This window comes from Scyliorhinus torazame, chromosome 5, assembly GCF_047496885.1.
Source record: "Scyliorhinus torazame isolate Kashiwa2021f chromosome 5, sScyTor2.1, whole genome shotgun sequence".
Taxonomy (NCBI): Eukaryota; Metazoa; Chordata; class Chondrichthyes; order Carcharhiniformes; family Scyliorhinidae; genus Scyliorhinus; species Scyliorhinus torazame.
The window spans coordinates 76,539,209-76,558,370 of NC_092711.1; the positions used below are offsets into that span (position 1 = coordinate 76,539,209).

Genomic DNA, 19,162 nt, shown 5'->3' on the forward strand with positions numbered 1-19,162 from the left:
GTGCTGGGTCTGACCATCACCAAAGTTGTGCCCCTGAAATCCCAGATGGTGACATCCTGGCAGATGTAAACAGATGTCCCGCTGGGTTGAACATGACTGTGAGCTGTGGACATCTCCCAGTCTCTGCAATCTCCTGCAGCTTCCTGTCATGGTTCAGTTGGACAAGGAACCCTCATCATTTGAGCTGGAAAAGGCCATTGATTGCTGAGCAAGCAGAAAGGTGCCCGGCAAGGATGGAATTCCAGCTGAACTGCTCATACATAGAAAGTTCCATCGACTGTCACTCCTCTGTTGGGAGGTTGGAACAATTCCATGTGCATGATGCTAAAAATCATCATAACCTATAAATGCAGTAGTGACAGAGGAGATTGCAGCAACTACAGGGACATCTCACTCCTTAGCATCACTGGAAAGACCTTCGCTAGGGAGATGTTTAAAAGATCCATCTACTTGCAGACTGAGTGTATCCAGAATCACAGTGCGGTTTCTGTGCTGACAGATCTAAGTGAACATGATCTTCTCCACACACCAACTACAAGAGAAGTGAACAATTGGAATTTGATCTGGAGTCTCTGCTGAGAAAGGTGACATGTTCTAATTACTGAGTGAAAATAAATCTTTAAGTATGAATTGCAATTTATTTGTACAATTGTAAAAGGCAGTGAAAAGTTGGATTCTCTTAAGTTAAACTTCAGCCTTAACGTTGTGAATTGGATTTCACAAGTTTTTGAAGCTCCACCCTCTTTAACTTCTTTTGGTGTAAGAAGGTTGAAGCTTTTGGTTACCTATGAAAGCTGATTGTTTTACCTTTATTTTTCTTTAGTTTTATTTGAATCAATTGGAAAGGTGCCTGAAGAAAGAGGAAAAAACACATTTGGGCAAAGCTGAGAAAAATGCCCAAAGAATTGAGGAAACAAAGTTTAAAATGGTGTTTGGTTCTTTTATCTGAAAATAAAGTTACACAAAGTCAACACAGTTGTGCACATTTGAGAATGTTTGCTCCAATACCTTTGGGAGCAGAGAAGTTGAAGTTAACCCTTTCCACTGACAGCACGGTGACGATTTGAAATAAAGACTTTTAAAGATTTGGCTTCATCCCATTTGTTAACTTTCCAGACAAAGTGTTTGAGAACAGGAGATATTGGAGTTATTTCCAAACTGATTGCAAGTTCCTGTCCTTCTGTCCCTGATCTACAAATATATTATGTGAACATTAGAATGGACAGTAATGTTACTCCAGCACTCCAGTGGGTAAGACTGCTGCCTCACAGCGACACGGACCTGGGTACGATTCCAGCCTTGGGTGATTGTCTGCGTGGATTTCCTCCGGGTGATTTTGTTTCCTGTCACAGTCCAAAGATGTGTAGACTAGCAGGATTGGCCAAGTTAAATTGCCCCATAGTGTCCAAAGATGTGGTTAGTTGGGGTTGCGGGTTGGGGGAATGGGCTTAGGGATGGTGTTCTTAGGGCAGCACAGTAGCGCAGTGGTTAGCACTGCTGCCTCAGGGCACCGAGGACCCAGGTTCGATCCCGGCCCGGGTCACAGTCTGTGTGCAGTTTGCACATTCTCCCCGTGTCGGCGTGGGTCTCACCCCCACAACCCAAAAAGATGTGCAGGGTAGGTGGATTGGCCACGCTAAATTGCCCCTTAATTGGAAAAATTGTTTCAAAAAGGGAGGATGTTCTTTCGGAGGGCCAGAGCAGACTCGATGGGCTGAATGGCCTCCTCTACTGTAGGGATTCTATATTTCACAACATCCATGATTTGATAATCCTCCAAAATATCTGTGGTCTCCATTTTAAATACTTCCCCCAGTCTCACCAATGCATAGCACGTATATCTTAACAACAGCTGTGAACTTATTGAATGGTGGAGCAGGCCCGAAGGGCCAAATGGCCTACTCTTCTTTCTAAGTCCTATGTTTAACTGACTTTGAACCTGAAATACACATAATATCCCTCCAATGTCCATCTCAGGTTCACAAGTCCATCTTGATAACAACTGAATTCCATGTCCAGGAAACACAGTCCACTGAAGAAGGAATGTTACTGCTGCTGTGTTTTCTGAAAGTTTTCTTCTTATAATAATTATTGTCCAAAGTTCTTTCTGCGAGAGGAGAGTCCTCACTGCTGCTCAGATGTGAATTTTCAAGTTCAGTTTTTAGAACAGTTCATAGTTCACCTTTAGAACTTTACTTTCTCCCATGTTTGTAGTTTCTCCATTGTTCCAATCTACAGAGAAGATTCCAGTCATTTCCACAGTTAAACTCGCTTCTTCTTGCTCAGTTGTAGGTGGATCTTCATTTTTTAGTTCATTTCTCAGACTCAAACATTCTGGATTCTCTTTTCGAGACAGAAATGGCTTATTTTGTGCCACCCTGTTCCTTCATTGGTCAAAATCTTCTTCCACACTTTAGGAGGGATGTCAGGCTCCTTGAGATGGTGTAGAAGAGATTTGGAGAATGCTTCCAGGGAGGAGGAATTTTATCCACAAGGTTAGGGTGGAGACACTGAGGTTGTTCACCTTGGAACACAGGAGGGTGAGGGGAGATGTGATCGAGGTGGACAAGTTTATGGCAGCTTTAGATGAGGTGAAAAAGGAAAAGCTGTTCCGATTAGCTGATGGTACAAGGATGAGGGTGCACAGATTTGTGAGTTCTGGACTGATGCAGGGGGATGTGAGGGAGAAGTTTAATGCAGTGAGTGGTAATGAGCAGGAACTCGCTGCCTATGAGGCCAGAGACAATGAAAGATTTAACAAGGAAAATGGATGGACACTTGAGGGAAATAAACCTGAAAGGACAAAGGGACAGAACAGGGAAATGGGACACTGGTTTACCCAATGAGAGTAATACCAGAACTGAGAGGAAAGACCAGGGTTGCGTTTTTCTAAAAAGAGAAGACTGAAGGGTGACCTGATGGAAGTCTTTAAGATTATGCAGAGGTTCAATAATCCAATAGGAATTTCAGTAGAAACCTCTTTACCCAGCAAGTGGTGAGAATGTGGAACTCACTCCCACAGCGAGTGGTTGAGGTGAACAGCATGAATACATTGAAGGGGAAGCTGTATACATACATGAGGGAAAAAGGAATATGATGGAGGAAGGTTGTTGATGAAGCTGTTAAAGACGGTTGGGCCTCGGACAAGAACCTGAAGATCTCCTGCAGTGATGTCCTGGAGCTGAGATGACTGACCTCCAACAATGACAACCATCTTCCTCTGTGCTCGATATGATTCCATCTTTATCTTCATTGCACATTCTTTACATAAACAGGAACTAAAGTTTTACATTTTACAGCAAGTAAAATTCAGTCTTGGTATATAACTACTCATTGATTATTGATTCATTAATTACATTAGAATTAAGGATCACTACTTATTCAATCTTCTGTTACTGACAGGTAAGTAGTGAATACAATAATCTTTAACGAATACAGGCATCAGCCCACACTTTTCAGGCTTAAATTCTATTTGCCACAGATCTGACCAGCCCGTCTACATCATCCTGTATCAGAAAAACAGAGCATTTAGCCCTCAGGAAAGGCGGGGGCTGCTTTTCTTTAAAAAAAGAGAAGACTAAAGTGTGACCTGATGCAAGTCTTTAAGATTATGCAGGCTTCAATAATGCAATAGGGATTTCATGAGAAACCTCTTTACCCAGCGAGTGGTGAGAATGTGGAACTCACTCCCACAGTGAGTGGTTGAGGTGAACAGCATGAATTCATTGAAGGGGAAGCTGTATACATACATGCGAGAGAAAGGAATAGAAGGAGATGCTGATGGGGGAGATGAAGAGGGGCGGGTGGAGAATCATGTGGAGCATAAATTCTGACACAGACCAATTGATCCGACCGGCCTGGCCCTGTGCTGTAGACTCAATGCAACAGACACAAATGTATGTATTTTAGATCTACCTGGAGAGGCAGGAATAACACTATTTGCTGTCCAGGATAAAATAAATGTCCTTCATCAGCTTTTGTGGGTCATTTCCATGGAAACGTGCTCTCCCAGGCTCAATGAACATCAGCCCACTGGAAGCAGAGTCGTGAGACCGGCCAGTCCAGCTGAAAGAAACCCTCCGACCCGACCACTCAACTGTCAGAATGAACATGGACTCAACTGTCAGAATGAACATGGTTCAGTTCTGGATGTGATTAACAGCAGCAATAATAGCAGAATCCAACCCCCGCAATTACTGGTGAATTCGCTGATGTGCCTTCAGGATGGATGACCGAGTGAATCCCTTCCCACACACAGAGCAGGTGAATGGTCTCTCCCCAGTGTGAACTCGCTGGTGTGTCAGCAGGGTGGATGAATCAATGAATCCCTTCCCACACTCAGAGCAGGTGAATGGCCTTTCACCGGTGTGAATCCGCTGGTGTGTCAGCAGGATGGATAACCGAGTGAATCCCTTCCCACACTCGGAGCAGGGGAACGGTCTCTCCCCAGGGTGAACGAGCTGGTGGGTCTGCAGGTGGGCTGACCGACTGAAGCCCCTCCCACACTGAGAGCAGGTGAATGGCCTCACCCCAGTGTGAATTCGCTGGTGTATCCGCAGGGAGGCAGAGCAATAAAATTCCTTCCCACAACCCGAACAGACGAACATCTTTTCCTCTGTGTGAACTCGCTGGTGTATCCGCAGGCTGGATGAATGACGGAATCTCTTCTCACACTCTGAGCATTTGAATGGCCTCTCCCCGGTGTGAACTCGTTGGTGTGTCCGCAGATTTGATAAATCAGTGAATCGCTTCTCACACTCAAAGCAGGTGAACGGCCACTCTCCAGTGTGAACTCTCTGGTGTATCCGCAGTTTGGATGAATTAATGAATCCCTTCTCACATTCAAAGCAGGTGAATGGCCTTTCCCCGGTGTGAACTCGCTTGTGTACCAGGAGATGGGAAGACCGAGAGAATCCCTTCCCACACTCAGAGCAGGTGAATGGCTTCTCCCCAGTGTGAACTCGCTGATGTTCCAGCAGGCTGGAGGAACGACAGAATCCCTTCCCACACTCAGAGCAGGTGAATGGCCTCTCTCCTGTGTGAACTTGCTGGTGTGTCAGCAGGTCAGATGAATTAGTAAATCCCCTTCCACACTCGGAGCAGGTAAATGGTTTCTCCCCAGTGTGCCTGCGTCGATGGATCTCCAGCTGAGACGGGGAACTGAATCCATTCCCACAGTCCTCACATTTCCACGGTTTCTCCATGGTGTTGGTGTCCTTGTCTCTTTCGAGGTTCACTGATCAGCAGACACGTCCTCACACACAGCACGGATACGGTCTTTCTGGGCTGTGAATGGTGTGATGGTTCTTCAGGCTGTGGAACTGGTTAAATATCTTTACCACACCGGAACACTCTAATTCACATAGATGTCTTGGTGCTTTTTCAGTCGCACTGATGTTTAAAATCTTCTGAAGTTTACAGAACAGACAAACATTTCTCCTTCTAGATTCAAAAGCCATTGATATTCAGGTCCAGACAATCGAGCGACTGTCAATTCTCCACTTGACATTTGATTTGAGATTTATGTCTGCAAATCCTCCCCTTCTGATATTCTGGAAAAGGATTTGACAAAAGTCATCAGGATAAACATTTAGTACAGGCAATTCTAGTTTATGACAGTGGGTGGGGGATGTGAGGAAGAAGTTTCTTTAGACAGTGAGTGGGTCATAATCTGGAACTCACTGTCTGAGGATGATAGAAGAGGAGACAAATGGTTTCAAAATGAAACTAGATGGGCACTTGGACGGAAATTAACATTTGGGGCTAAGGGGATATAGAAGGGGAAATGGGACTGAGTGGATTGGAATGCAGAGATTTGATGTCTCAAATTTCCAAATGGATTCCTTTTGAACTATAATGTCTAGAACTGGAAATGTATAACATAGCGACAATACTAGATTACAAAAATAGAAATAAATAAATTCTATAACTGAAACATAAATATTACACCTAATATGTTCTATAAAACAACACTGGATATATCTCTGTTGCTGAGTCCCCTGGGAAACCATAACCATAAAATAAAAAATTCCAAAATTACTCAAAGGAAAAGATGGACGAGGTTTCATGTGTTTAAATTTTTTACAGTAACAATCAAACTAAAATCAACATCACTGAATTATGCATTCAGAGACAAATAGTGTTTGAATAGACAGGATAAATTTGACTTTAAATAGCTGCACAAAATCACAAGCACTTTCCCTCTCAACATACTAGGCACTAGATGTCTTGTGGCGCAGTGACTAGTGCCCTGCCTCTGAGCAGGAAGCTTCGGGTTCGTGTCCCACCCTGGAAATTGATGGTCGAGGGAAGTGGGTACAGGGAGCAGTCAAGCGGATTGAGTGGATCAACATGGAAATCCTTCCAGACTCATCAATGGCTGGCAGTAAGAATGGGAGAGACTCCTGGTCAGCAATGTTGACATCCCCTGTGACAGACTCGCAACCTGTTTCAGGAATTACTAGCTTTAGAAAAAGATGGAAATCTGCCTTAATGCATCACTCGGTGTGGGAAGAGAATAAGCAGTAAATGCAATTACAGAGTTTCACAACTCCCTGTATTTCTTAGAGAGAAATAAAAGGCAGGAGACAGGTACTAAGTCACGATGCTCATTTGGAGAGCCTAGACAGACATAATGGATTGAATGACCCAAATGTATTTTTGCATGGGGATTATAGAAGTGTGTAATATGCAGTGCTCTATTATGTGATTAGAGAGATAGGGGTCAGTGAGAAAGAGCTTTATTTTGGCAGTGAGTGATCAATACCTGGAATTCACTGTCAATGAGGGTGAAGCAGAGATGATCAGTGATTTCAAAATGAAATTGGACAGATGCTTGAAGGAAATAACCTTTCAGCTGGCACAGTGCTTAGCACTGCTGCCTCACAGCACCAGGGACCTAGGTTCAATTCTTCTGATTGTCTGTGTGGATTTTGCACTTTCTCCCTTTGTCTGTGTGGGTTTCCTCCGGTGCTTTGGTTTCCCCCCACAGTCCAAAGATGTGCAGTTAGGTAGATTGGCTATGCTAAATTGCTCCTAAATGTCCAAAAGTGTTGGTGCAGATTGATGGGCCGAATGGCCTGTTTCTGCACTGTTGGGATTCTATTCGGTTCTATTCAGCTGAACACGGATATAAAGGGGGAATGGGACTGACTGGATTGCTGTACAGAGTTAGCAGGACTCGAGTTCCTTCTGTACTGTCATGTCTCTAAAACTGGAAATATATAATGCAGCTACACTGCGATATATTACAATAGAAAAATTTTTTATAATGAACTTTAGAAATCATAAATAATACATTATGTACCATATAATCTGTACTGTATTAATTTACTATTCATTTTAAACTCATTCATCTACTTGGAAAACGATCCCTTTCATTGTGAACATTAGGTAGGACACCATCCTGTCAGCCAGACAAATAATGTGTCAAACTGAGGGAGTTAAAGGATGTTAATGTATTTACGAGATACCTGGGCCTACTCCGCTCGCGCACGCGCGCCCTTTTCTCCCTACGGCGGCTGGCTGGTCCAAAAAGAGATCGGGAGCGACCACTGGCGGCAGCCGCACTCAGCTTGCTGACACAGCTCGGGTCAGCAGCGCTTTCTGCGCTTGCGCGCTGGGCCAACAGCTGAGGGAGTGGGGGAGGGGACTTTGCAAAATGTCTTCCCATCATTTTCTTCCAAGTCCTGCAGTTTGATTTGAAACAACCGAGCATTGGATTTTAGCTTCACACACAGACTTCAAAACTTCCTCTTCTATCCAACATCTGTAAGTCAAACACTATCTTACTCTCCCTGGGAAATACAGTTGTGGGACTCTGGAACTGGAATTAGAGATAAATCTGCTGAGGGGGGAAATGCTGAGATTTTGTGGAACCTGTTTTTATTATCTGAGATATTTAAAGTCAAATTTATCCTGGCTATTCAAATACTATTTGTTAATAAATGATTCATTTATGTTTTTAGTTTGATTGTTACAGTAAATAAAAACCTTCTCCTTTGATTTATTACATTGTCTGGCCATTTAGAATTTTTCTATTCTGTAATATAATACTGGATGAATTGATACATTCAGGAGGGTAATTGGGAGGGTGTATGTTAGGTACAGCAGAGTGAGAGTGGAGGGATGGAGGTTTACAGATTTTGTGGAAGGAGAGGGGAAAGAATGTCCCATAGCAACTACTAAAATTGTCTGTTTTGAATTTCTCTCCCATACTGACAGTGATGACTTGTAAACTCCCTTTAAAGGATATCAGAAGTGGAGGATTTGCAGTCAGAAATCTCCAATGAAACAGCATGTCCAGATCTGACAGAGTCACTCGATTCATCGGGACCTGAATTTCATCAGCTTTTGAATCTAGAAGGAAAATGATTTTTCTGTCTGCTTCAAAGCATTTTAACCATCAATGTGACTGGAAAAGCACCGAGACACACACCCGGGTGAGAGTGTTCCAGTGCACTAACTGTTACACAGTTTGAAAAAGCATCACACCATTCACAGCGGATTGAAACCCAACAATTGGGCCCGTCCAACTAACCTGGAGAGACACAAGAAAATCGACACCATGGAGAAACCGTGGAAATGTGGGAAGGGATTCCATTTACCATCTGGGCTGGAAGCTCATTTACATATTCACACTGGGGAGAGGCCTTTCACCTGCTCTAAGTGTGGGAAGGGATTCACTCAGTCATCCCATCTGCAAACACACAAACGAGTTCACACTGGGGAGAGACCATTCACCTGCTCTGAGTGTGGGAAGGGATTTGCTCAGTCATCCGACCTGGTAACCCACCAGAAAGTTCACACTGGGGCGAGGCCATTCATCTGCTCCATGTGTGGGAAGGGATACATTGATTCATCTGCCTTGCTGGTACACCAGCGAGTTCACACTGGGGAGAGGCCATTTACCTGCTCGAAGTGTGGCAAGGGATTCAATCAGTCATCCAGCCTTAAGACGCACCAGCGTCTTCACACCAGTGAGAAGCCATTCACATGCTCCACGTGTGAGAAGAGATTCAGTGATTCATCCAGTCTGCTGACTCACCGGCGCATTCACACCGGGGAGAGGCCATTCACCTGCTCCGACTGTGGGAAAAAATTTACTACTTCATCCAACCTGCAGAGACACCGGCGCATTCAGACTGGGGAGAGGCCGTTCACCTGCTGGCAGTGTGGGAAAGGATTCACTCAGTTATCCAGCCTCCTGAAACACCAGCATGTTCACAGTGGGGAGAGGCCATTCACCTGCTCCGACTGTGAGAAAGGATTTATTGATTCATTCCACCTGCTGAGACACCAGCATGTTCACAAGTGATGACAGGGGTTGGATTCTGATGTTAATGCTGCTGTTACTCACATCCAGGACTGAGCCATGTTCATTCTGACAGTGGGTGAAGTGGGAGGTCAGAGGGTTTCTTTCTGCTGGACTGGCCGGTCCCATGTCTCTGCAGTGGGCTGGTGCTCTTTGAGCCAGAAGGTTCACCTTTCCACTGAAATGATCCACAAAAGCTGATGAAGTCCATTTATTTTATCCTGGATAGTAAATAGTGTTTTCCTTCCACTGCAGTTAAATCTAAAATAAATACTCAGTTCCATTGAGTCTACAGCACAGGGCCAGGCCAGTTAGCTCATGAAATCCCTATTGGATCATTCGACCTTTCATAATTTTCAAGACTTGTCAGTCTCTTCTTATCCAGAGAAAAGCACCCCAGCCTTTATTGAGCAATCAATTATTTCAATTCTGATCTGATCATTTTGAATATGTTTGACAATTGTTCCAGTGCCACCATTTCCTTTTTTGAAATGAAGATCACTAATGTTGACAGTACATCCTGTGTAGTCTGACCATGGTACTAAACAAGTTGAACATAACCTCCCTGCTTTTCAATTCTCTCCCCCCAGAATAGAATCCTACCTATGGGCCCCACACTTTTGGAAAGATGTGACGTTCCCCGAGAAGGTGCAGAGAGGATTTCTGAGAATGGTGCCAGGGATGAAGGAGTTCAGTGAGTTGGAGAGACTGGAGCAGCAGAAGCTGTTCTCTTTGGATCAGCCACTAAATCAGAGCTGGAGGCCATTTGGCCCATCATTTCCATGCCTGCTCACTGAGCAAATCAGTCAGTCTCATTGCCCTGTTATATTCCCGTGTTTATTTCCCTCACGCCTTCATCCAGTTTCTCTTTGAATTCATTCATCTTCACACCTGCCTCTATGATTGGTTGGAGGCTCATTTCCCAGTAAGTCCTCTCACACCATACTGTTTCTCTGTCATTGTGAGGCCAATGACAGTTTCCTGAGAGAAAGGCCCCGTTATTCACATCTAAATCCAGCCCTCAGCTCCGTTAGCTGGCTGTCATTGACACAGATACATGGAAAATAGAAGGTCGAGGCCATTCGGCCCTTCGAGCCTGCGCCACCATTTATCATGATCATGGCTGATCATCCACCTCAGTTGGCTAATCCTACCCCATCCCCCCTCATGTCCTTTGATTCCCTTCGCCCTAAGTGCTATATCTAACTGCTTCTTGAAAACATACAATGTTTTAGCCTCAACTGCTTCCTGTGGTAACAAATTCCACTCTCTGGGAAAAGAGATTTATCTTCATCTCTGTCCTCAATGGTCTACCCTGTATCCTCAGACTATGACTCCTGGTTCTGGACACCCTCACCATCGGGAACATTCTTCTTGCATCTACCCTGTCTAGTCCTGTTAGGTTTTTGTAGGTTTTTATGAGATCCCTCCTCATTCTTCCGAACTCCAGCGAATACAATCCTAACTGACTAACCTCTCCTCATACAGCAGTCCCTCCATCCCAGGAATCAGTATGATAAACCTTTACTGCACTCCCTCCATAGCAAGAACATCCTTCCTCAGATAGGGAGACCAAAACTGCATATAATATTCCATGTATGGCCTCATTCCTGTAATCAAATCCCCTCACAATAAAGGAAATGAATTGGAGCTGCTCTGCTGTCTGTCTTTTGGATGAGATGCTGACTCAACCGCCCCATCAGGCCACAATTTCAAAGAGCAGGGGAGTTCTCCCCAGTGTCCTGGGCAATATTTATCAATCAACATCACTGACAACAGGGAAGGTAAAGTTGCCATAGTCCCAAAAGACCATAGGCTGCTTTCCCCTTTGAGGGGGAGAGCTGACTGGTGGTGATTTAACCTGAGGATCACCACATCCCAGACGAGGGGCAAGGTTGAGAAGGCAGGGCCTTCATGAATAACCTCAGCCAGTACGGGGATTGAACCTGCGCTGCTGGCCTTGTCTCTGCATCGTAAAGCTAGCTAGCCAAGTGAGCTAAACCAGCCTGACCGACAACAAACCATCTGCTCATTATCACATTGCTGTTTGTGGGATCTTGCTGTGTTAAATTGGCTGCTGCATCTCCTCCATTACAACAGTGACTACTCTTCAAAAGTACTTCATTGGCTGTAACACTTTGGGACAACCCGTGGTCATGAAAGGTGCTACAGAAATGCAAGTTTTAAAATTTAAGAATTGTATTTGAACTTATTATCTGTAATTTAATTGGCTAAAGAACTGATTCAACCATTTGATAAGTCGCTTTGGTTCGGGCGATACTTTAATTAAAGCAATGTCAGAATTCTCTGTATAGTAAAATTAAAAAGACATTTATTGAAAGAAAAACGTTTACTTAACTTTAAAACATTGACATTTACAACTTCATGCGGGTGATCAGTCTGTCGAAGCATAACCATCTCTGGCTCCTTCTTTGACAGTAATTTCCTTGGAACACGGTCTCGGGAATCTTCAGTACTTGGCCAGCAAAGAAGACCTTTTATCTGCCAAATTGACCATTCCCTCACGTCAGATTGGGGCTTGTTGACAATTGGTCAGTTTGGTTACTGGATTCTCCATTACTTACACCACCATCTGATTATCTTAGACAGGAATGCAATGGAACCGCTTCATACTGTCCCTTTATTGGATTCTATACAATCCCTCATTCACTATTCCGTTATCTGATTCTATACAATCCCTCCTTCACTATTCCTTTATCTGATTCTATACAATCCCTCCTTCACTATTCCTTTATCTGATTCTAAACAATTCCACATTCACTATTCCTTTATCTGATTCTATACAATCCCACATTCACTATTCCGTTATCTGATTCTATACAATCCCTCATTCACTATTCCGTTATCTGATTCTATACAATCCCTCCTTCACTATTCCTTTATCTGATTCTATACAATCCCTCCTTCACTATTCCTTTATCTGATTCTAAACAATTCCACATTCACTATTCCTTTATCGGATTCTATACAATCCCTCATTCACTATTCCTTTATCTGATTCTATACAATCCTTCATTCACTATTCCGTTATCTGATTCTATACAATCCCTCATTCATTATTCCGTTATCTGATTCTATACAATCCCTCATTCACTATTCCTTTATCTGATTCTATGCAATCCCTCATTCATTATTCCGTTATCTGATTCTATACAATCCCTCATTCACTATTCCTTTATCTGATTCTATACAATCCCTCATTCACTATTCCGTTATCTGAATCTATACAATCCCTTGTACAGTTTCAAACTGAGGCTAATGAGAGGTTAAAGGTAGGTGGCACGTGACACAGTGGTGAGCACTGCTTCCTACGGGGCCGAGGATACGGGTTCATATCCCGGCTCCGGGTCACTTCCGTGTGGAGTTTGCCCATTCTCCCCGTGACTGCGTGGGTTTCACCCCCACAACACAATGATGTGCAAGTTAGGTGGATTTGCTTCGCTAAATTGTCCCTTAATTGGAAAATATCAATAAATAAATAAATAATTGGGTACTCAATGTTTATTTACATAAGAACATAAGAACTAGGAACAGGAGTAGGCCATCTGGCCCCTCGAGCCTGCTCCGCCATTTAATGAGATCATGGCTGATCTTTGTGGACTCAGCTCCACTGTCCGGCCCGTACACCATATCCCCGACTCCCTTTATTCTTTAGAAAGGCATCTATCTTTTTCTTAAAAACGTTTAAAGAAGGAGCCTCAACTGCTTCACTGGGCAAGGAATTCCAGAGATTCACGACCCTTTGGGTGAAGAAGTTCCTCCTACACTCCGTCCTAAATCTACCTCCCCTTATTTTGAGGCTATGCCCCCTAGTTCTGCTTTCCCCGACCAGTGGAAACAACCTGCCCGCATCTATCCTATCTATTCCCTTCGTAATTTTATATGTCTCAATAAGATCCCCCCCGCATCCTTCTAAACTCCAATGAGTACAGTCCCAGTCTACTCAACCTCTCGTCATAATCTAATCCCCTCAACTCTGGGATCAACCTAGTGAATCTCCTCTGCACTCCTACTCCTTAAGTCCGAGGTTAAAGGTTTCTCTCGCTATTAATTTTATTTATTTTTCATTCAAGGGATGTGGATTTTGCTGACTGGGCCAACATTTATTGTCCATCCCCAATTGCCCTTGAGAATATGGTGGTGAGCTGCCTTCTTGAACCGCTGCAGTTCCTGTGGTGTAGGTAAGCCCACAGTGCTGATAGGGAGGGAATTTCAGGAGTTTGACCCAGCAATAGTAAAGAATTTGTGATATATTTCCAAGTCTGGATCGTGAGTGACTTGGAGAGAAACTTTCAGATGGTGGCGATCCCTTGTATCTGTTGTCCTTCTAGACGGTAGAGTTTGTGGGTTCAGAAGGTGCTGTCCGAAAAGCTGTGGTTAGTTCCTGCAGTCCATCTTGTGGATGGTACAATCTGCTGCTATTGTGCATCATTGGTGGAGACATTGAATGTTTGTGGCTAGCTTGTTAATAAAGGTGGCTGCTTTATCTTGGATGGCGTTGAGCTTCTTGAATGGTGTTGGAGCTACACTCATCCAGGTTGGTGGAGAATATTCCATCAGACTCCTGACTTGTGTCTTGTAGATGGTGGATGGGCTTTGGAGAGTCAGGAGGTGAGTTATTAGCCACAGGATTCCCAGCCTCTGAACTACTCTTGTAGCCACAGTATTCATATGGTTAGTCCAGCTGAGTTTCTGACCAATGGTAAATGCCAGGATGTGGATAGTGGGGGATTCAACAATGCTGTCATTGAAAGTCAAGAAGCGATGATTAGATTCTATTTGGAGAAGGTCTGGCACTTGTGTGGCACGAATGTCAGTTGTCACTTCCCAGCCCTGGCAAGATATTGTCCAGGTCTGACTGCATTTGAACATGGACTGCTTCAGTATCTGAGGAGTGATGAATGTTGCTGAACATCAGTAATCCTGACCTTATAATGGAGGTTGTTGAGGAAGCTGTTAAAGACGGTTGGGCCTCGGACAATAACCTGAAGATCTCCTGCAGTGATGTCCTGGAGCTGAGATGACTGACCTCCAACAATGACAACCATCTTCCTCTGTGCTCGATATGATTCCATCTTTATCTTCATTGCACATTCTTTACATAAACAGTAACTAAAGTTTGACATTTTACCGCAAGTAAAATTCAACCTTGTTGTATAACTACTCATTGATTATTGATTCATTAATTTAATTAGAATTAAGGATCACTACTTATTCAATCTTCTATTACTGACAGGTAAGTAGTGAATACAGTAATCTTTAATGAATACAGGCATCAGCCCACACTTTTTAGGCTTAAAATCCATTTGCCACAGATCTGCCCATCTGACCAGCCCGTCTACATCATCCTGTATCAGAAAAACTGAGAGCATTTAGCCCTCAGGAAAGGCAGGGGCTGCTTTTCTTTAAGAAAAGAGAAGACTGAAGTGTGACTTGATGCAAGTCTTTATTATGCAGGTGTTCAATAATCCAATAGGAATTGCATGGGAAAACTCTTTATCCAGCGAGTGGTGAGAATGTGGAACTCACTCCCACAGCGGGTGGTTGAGGTGAACAGCATGAATACATTGAGGGGGAAGCTGGATCCATACATGAGGGAGAAAGGAATAGAAGGCGATGCTGATGGGGGATATGAAGAGGGGTGGATGGAGACTCATGTGGAGCATAAATACTTTTTTTTTTAAATTAAAAAATTTAGAGTACCCAATTCATTTTTTCCAATTAAGGGGCAATTTAGTGTGTTCAATCCACCTACCTTGCACATCTTTGGGTTGTGGGGGCGAAACCCACACAAACACGGCGAGAATGTGCAAACTCCACACGGACAGTGACCCAGAGCTGGGATCGAACCTGGGACCTCGGCGCCATGAGGCAGCAGTGCTACCACTGCGCCACCGTGCTGCCCGTGGAGCATAAATACTGACACAGACCAATTGACCTGACCGGCCTGGCCCTGGTTTGTAGACTCAATGCAACAGACAAATGTATTTATTTTCAAGCTACCTGCAATGGTTGTTAAAATAAAAACTAAAAATTAATATTACTATCCAGGATAAAATAAATGTCCTTCATTAACATTTGTGGATACTTTCCATGGAAACGTGCTCTATCAGGCTCCATAAACATCAGCCCACTGGAAGCAGAGTAGTGAGACCGGCCAGTCCAGCTGAAAGAAACCCTCTGACCTCACACTCAACTGTCAGAATGAACATGGTTCAGTCCTGGATTAACAGCAGCAAAAATAGTAGAACCCAACCCCTGTAATTACTTGTGAACTCGCTGATGTGTCTTCAGGTGAGATGATTGAATGAATCCCTTCCCACACACAGAGCAGGTGAATGGTCTCTGCCCAGTGTGGACTCGCTGGTGTGTTCGCAAGTTGAATGAATTACTGAATCCCTTCCCACACTGAGAGCAGGTGAACAGCCTCTCCCCAGTGTGAATCTGCTGGTGTGTCAGCAGGTGGGATGATCGAGTGAATCCCTTCCCACACTGAGAGCAGGTGAATGGCCTCTCCCCGGTGTGAACTCGCTGGTGAGTCAACAGGGCGGATGAATCATTAAATCTTTTCCCACACAGAGAGCAGTTGTACGGCCTCTCCCCGGTGTGAATTCGTTGGTGTTTTCGAAGACTGGATGACGTTCTAAATGTTTTTATGCAGTGAGAGCAGCTGAATGGTCTCTCCTCGGTGTGAATGCGCTGGTGGACCCTCAGATCAGCAGCTATTTTGAAGCAACTCTCGCAGTTCGAGCATTTGAAAGGTCTCTCATTGGTGTGAGTGACATGGTGTGCCAGCAGGCTGGCTGACTGAGTGAATCGTTTCCCACACAGAGTGCAAGTGAATGGCCTCTCCCCAGTGTGAACTCGCTGATGCGTCCGTACAGAGGAAGAATGAGTGAATTTCTTCCCACAGACGGTGCAAGTAAACGGCCTCTCCCCAGTGTGAACTCGCTGGTGTATCAGTAAGTTGAATGAATTACTAAATCCCTTCCCACACTCTGAGCAAGTGAACAGACTCTCCCCATTGTGAACTTGCTGGTGAGCCACCAGGTTGGATGATCAAGTGAATCCCTTCCCACATTCAGAGCAGGTGAATGGCCTCTCCCCAGTGTGAACTCGGTGGTGTTTCCGCAGGGTGGATGAATCGCTGAATCCCTTCCCACACACAGAGCAGGAGAATGGCTTCTCCCCAGTGTGAACACGCTTGTGCATCAGGAGATTGGATGAATGAGCGAATCCCTTACCACACTCGGAGCAGGTAAATGGCCTCTCTCCAGTATGACTGCGTTGATGAATCTCTAGCTCTGATCGAGATTTGAATCCCTTCCCACAGTCAGAACAGGTGAACGGTCTCTCACTGGTGTGAACTCGTTTGTGTTTCAATAAGTTGGATGAATTAGTGAAGCTCTTCCCACACTCGGAGCAGGTGAATGGCCTCTCCCCAGTGTGGCTGCGTCGATGAATCTCCAACTCTGATGGGGATCTGAATCCCTTCTCACAGTCACGGCATTTCCACAGTTTCCCCATGGTGCGGGTGTCCTTGTCTCTCGAGGTTGATCAGTTGAAGCCTCGCCCACACACAAAGCAAATGTATGGTTTCCCCGAGCAAGGCTTATGCAAGCTGTGTTACTGGTTAAAGCTCATTCCACTGTCAGTTCACTGGAACACTCTCACTCAGGCCTGTGTGTGTCTCGTGCTTTTCCGGTCACACTGATGTTTAAAATCCTTTTGAGATTTCTGTCTGCAAATTCTTCCCTTCTATAATCCTGTAAACGGAGAACACAAAAGTCATTGCTATCAGTACAAGATAGAAATAGAAAATCAAAAATTTAGGGCAGCACGGTAGCATAGTGGTTAGCACAAATGCTTTACAGCTCCAGGGTCCCAGTTTCGATTCCCGGCTGGGTCACTGTCTGTGTGGAGTCTGCACGTTCTCCCCGTGTGTGCGTGGGTTTCCTCCGGGTGCACCGGTTTCCTCCCACAGTCCAAAGATGTGCTGGTTAGGTGGATTGGCCATGCTAAATTGCCCTTAATGTCCAAAATTGCCCTTAGTGCTAGTTGAATGAGGTGACTGGGTTATGGGGATAGGGTGGTGTGGGCTTGGGTAGGGTGCTCTTTCCAAGAGCTGGTGCAGACTCGATGGGACGAATGGCCTCCTTCTGCACTGTAAATTCTGTGAAAAATTCTAGTTTCTGCGAATCCTTCTTTCATATATCATTCCTCAAATATCAACCCAGACACATTCTCTCCATTATCACTGTGCTGTACCTAATATTCACCCAAACAATTCTCATGAACGATTGATTCATACTGCTCAACAGTTTCTACTCTACGCAGTCTCCTGGAATATATGTATTATGTGTACATGTAACTGTTTAAAAATGTGTAATATGCTAGACTCAATTTCTTAATTATGCTGCGGTGTCAGAGGATATGCGAAAGAACACTATTTATACAGTGAGTGGTTTTAATCATCTGTTTCCACATGAAATTTGATGGATACTTGAAGGAAATAAACTTGCACGAGTACAGTAATATAGGGGGAATGCAAGTGACTGGGTGGCTCAGCAAAGAGTGGAGTTGCTGTTTGATCTCCTCTGTATTGTGAGGATTGTAAAGATATACAGAACTATATTTTAAAAGTGGAAATAAATGATTTTATGACAGAACCATAAATAATATATCAAATATGTACCACATAACAACACCAGGTATATCTCTGTCCAATATTAATTCATTGTCCCCTTAAATGTCAGCCATCTCAAGGGGAAACCACTCTTAATTGTGAACATTAGGAAAGAGACCGCATTTTTGGCCAGACAAATAAATATGCCAATGTGAGGGAGAAAATGGAGTTAGTGTTTTGAAAATGAAAATCGCTTATTGTCACAAGTAGGCTTAAAATGAAGTTACTGTGAAAAGCCCCTAGTCGCCACATTCCGGCACCTGTTCGGGGAGACTGGTACGGGAATTGAACCGTGCTGCTGGCCTGCCTTGGTCTGCTTTCAAAGCCAGCGATTTAGCCCTGTGCTAAACAAGCCCCTTAAGAGAGGAAGATACCTGGGCCAACCTTTCTGGAGTCTGCAACCTCCCTGGATTCACTTCCTTTCCCTCCAGTTCCTGCAAGTCAACAATTGAAGCCTAGAATTGGAAAATAAATAAAAATGGGAAGAGAAAGTGTTTTACTCACAAATGTTACATTTGGAGGTTTTAGTCTGTGTGAATCTCAATCTTCATTCAGAGATGGAGCAGCAGCAGCTTTGCTGGGCTGCAATGAGCAGCTTCACAAGCCCCATATTCACACAATCGAGGAAGCTGCTTGCAGTCATTGGCACAAAGCCCGCGGTCTGATTGGCTGGGTGTTCAGAGTGCTTCCGTTCACTCAGCTCCTCCCATTGGTCAATTCCTTGCATGAAGACAATGGGGAAGCAATTCCCGTTCTGCGCTTGCGCGCTGGGCCTACAGCTGAGGGAGGGGACTTTGCAAAATGTCTTCCCATCATTTTCTTCGCAGTCCTGCAGCTTGATTTGAAACAGCACAGCATTGGTTTTTTTTAGCTTCACACACAGGCTAAAGCGTCCGCCTCTGTTCAACATCTGTGAGTAAAATACTTTCATTCTCCCTCTGGGAAATACAGAGTTGTGGGACTCTGGAACTCGAATTAGAGACAAATCTGCTGAGGGGAAAATGCTGTGATTTTGTGGAACCTGTTTTTATTGTCTGAGATATTTAAAGTCAAATTTATCCTGGCTATTCATAAGACCATTGGATATAGGAGCAGTATTAGACCATTTGGTCCATCAAGTTGCTCCATCATTCAATCATGGC

General features: G+C 44.2%; 2 protein-coding genes across 2 annotated transcripts; one reads left to right on the top strand and one right to left on the bottom strand.

Annotated features, from left to right (window-relative positions):
- Window positions 1-919: 919 nt before the first annotated feature.
- On the bottom strand, window positions 920-18,787 carry LOC140422626 (uncharacterized). Its single transcript, XM_072507632.1, is given in 4 exon segments — window positions 920-5,236; window positions 5,345-5,442; window positions 15,603-17,100; window positions 18,525-18,787. Coding segments are annotated over 3 exon segments (2,400 nt in total). The 5' UTR covers window positions 16,862-17,100; window positions 18,525-18,787; the 3' UTR covers window positions 920-4,193.
- LOC140418537 (uncharacterized) lies at window positions 8,369-11,422 on the top strand. The gene has a single exon (XM_072502028.1). The coding sequence runs from the start codon at window positions 8,567-8,569 to the stop codon at window positions 9,314-9,316; it is 750 nt and encodes a 249-aa protein (XP_072358129.1). The 5' UTR covers window positions 8,369-8,566; the 3' UTR covers window positions 9,317-11,422.
- Window positions 18,788-19,162: the final 375 nt, after the last annotated feature.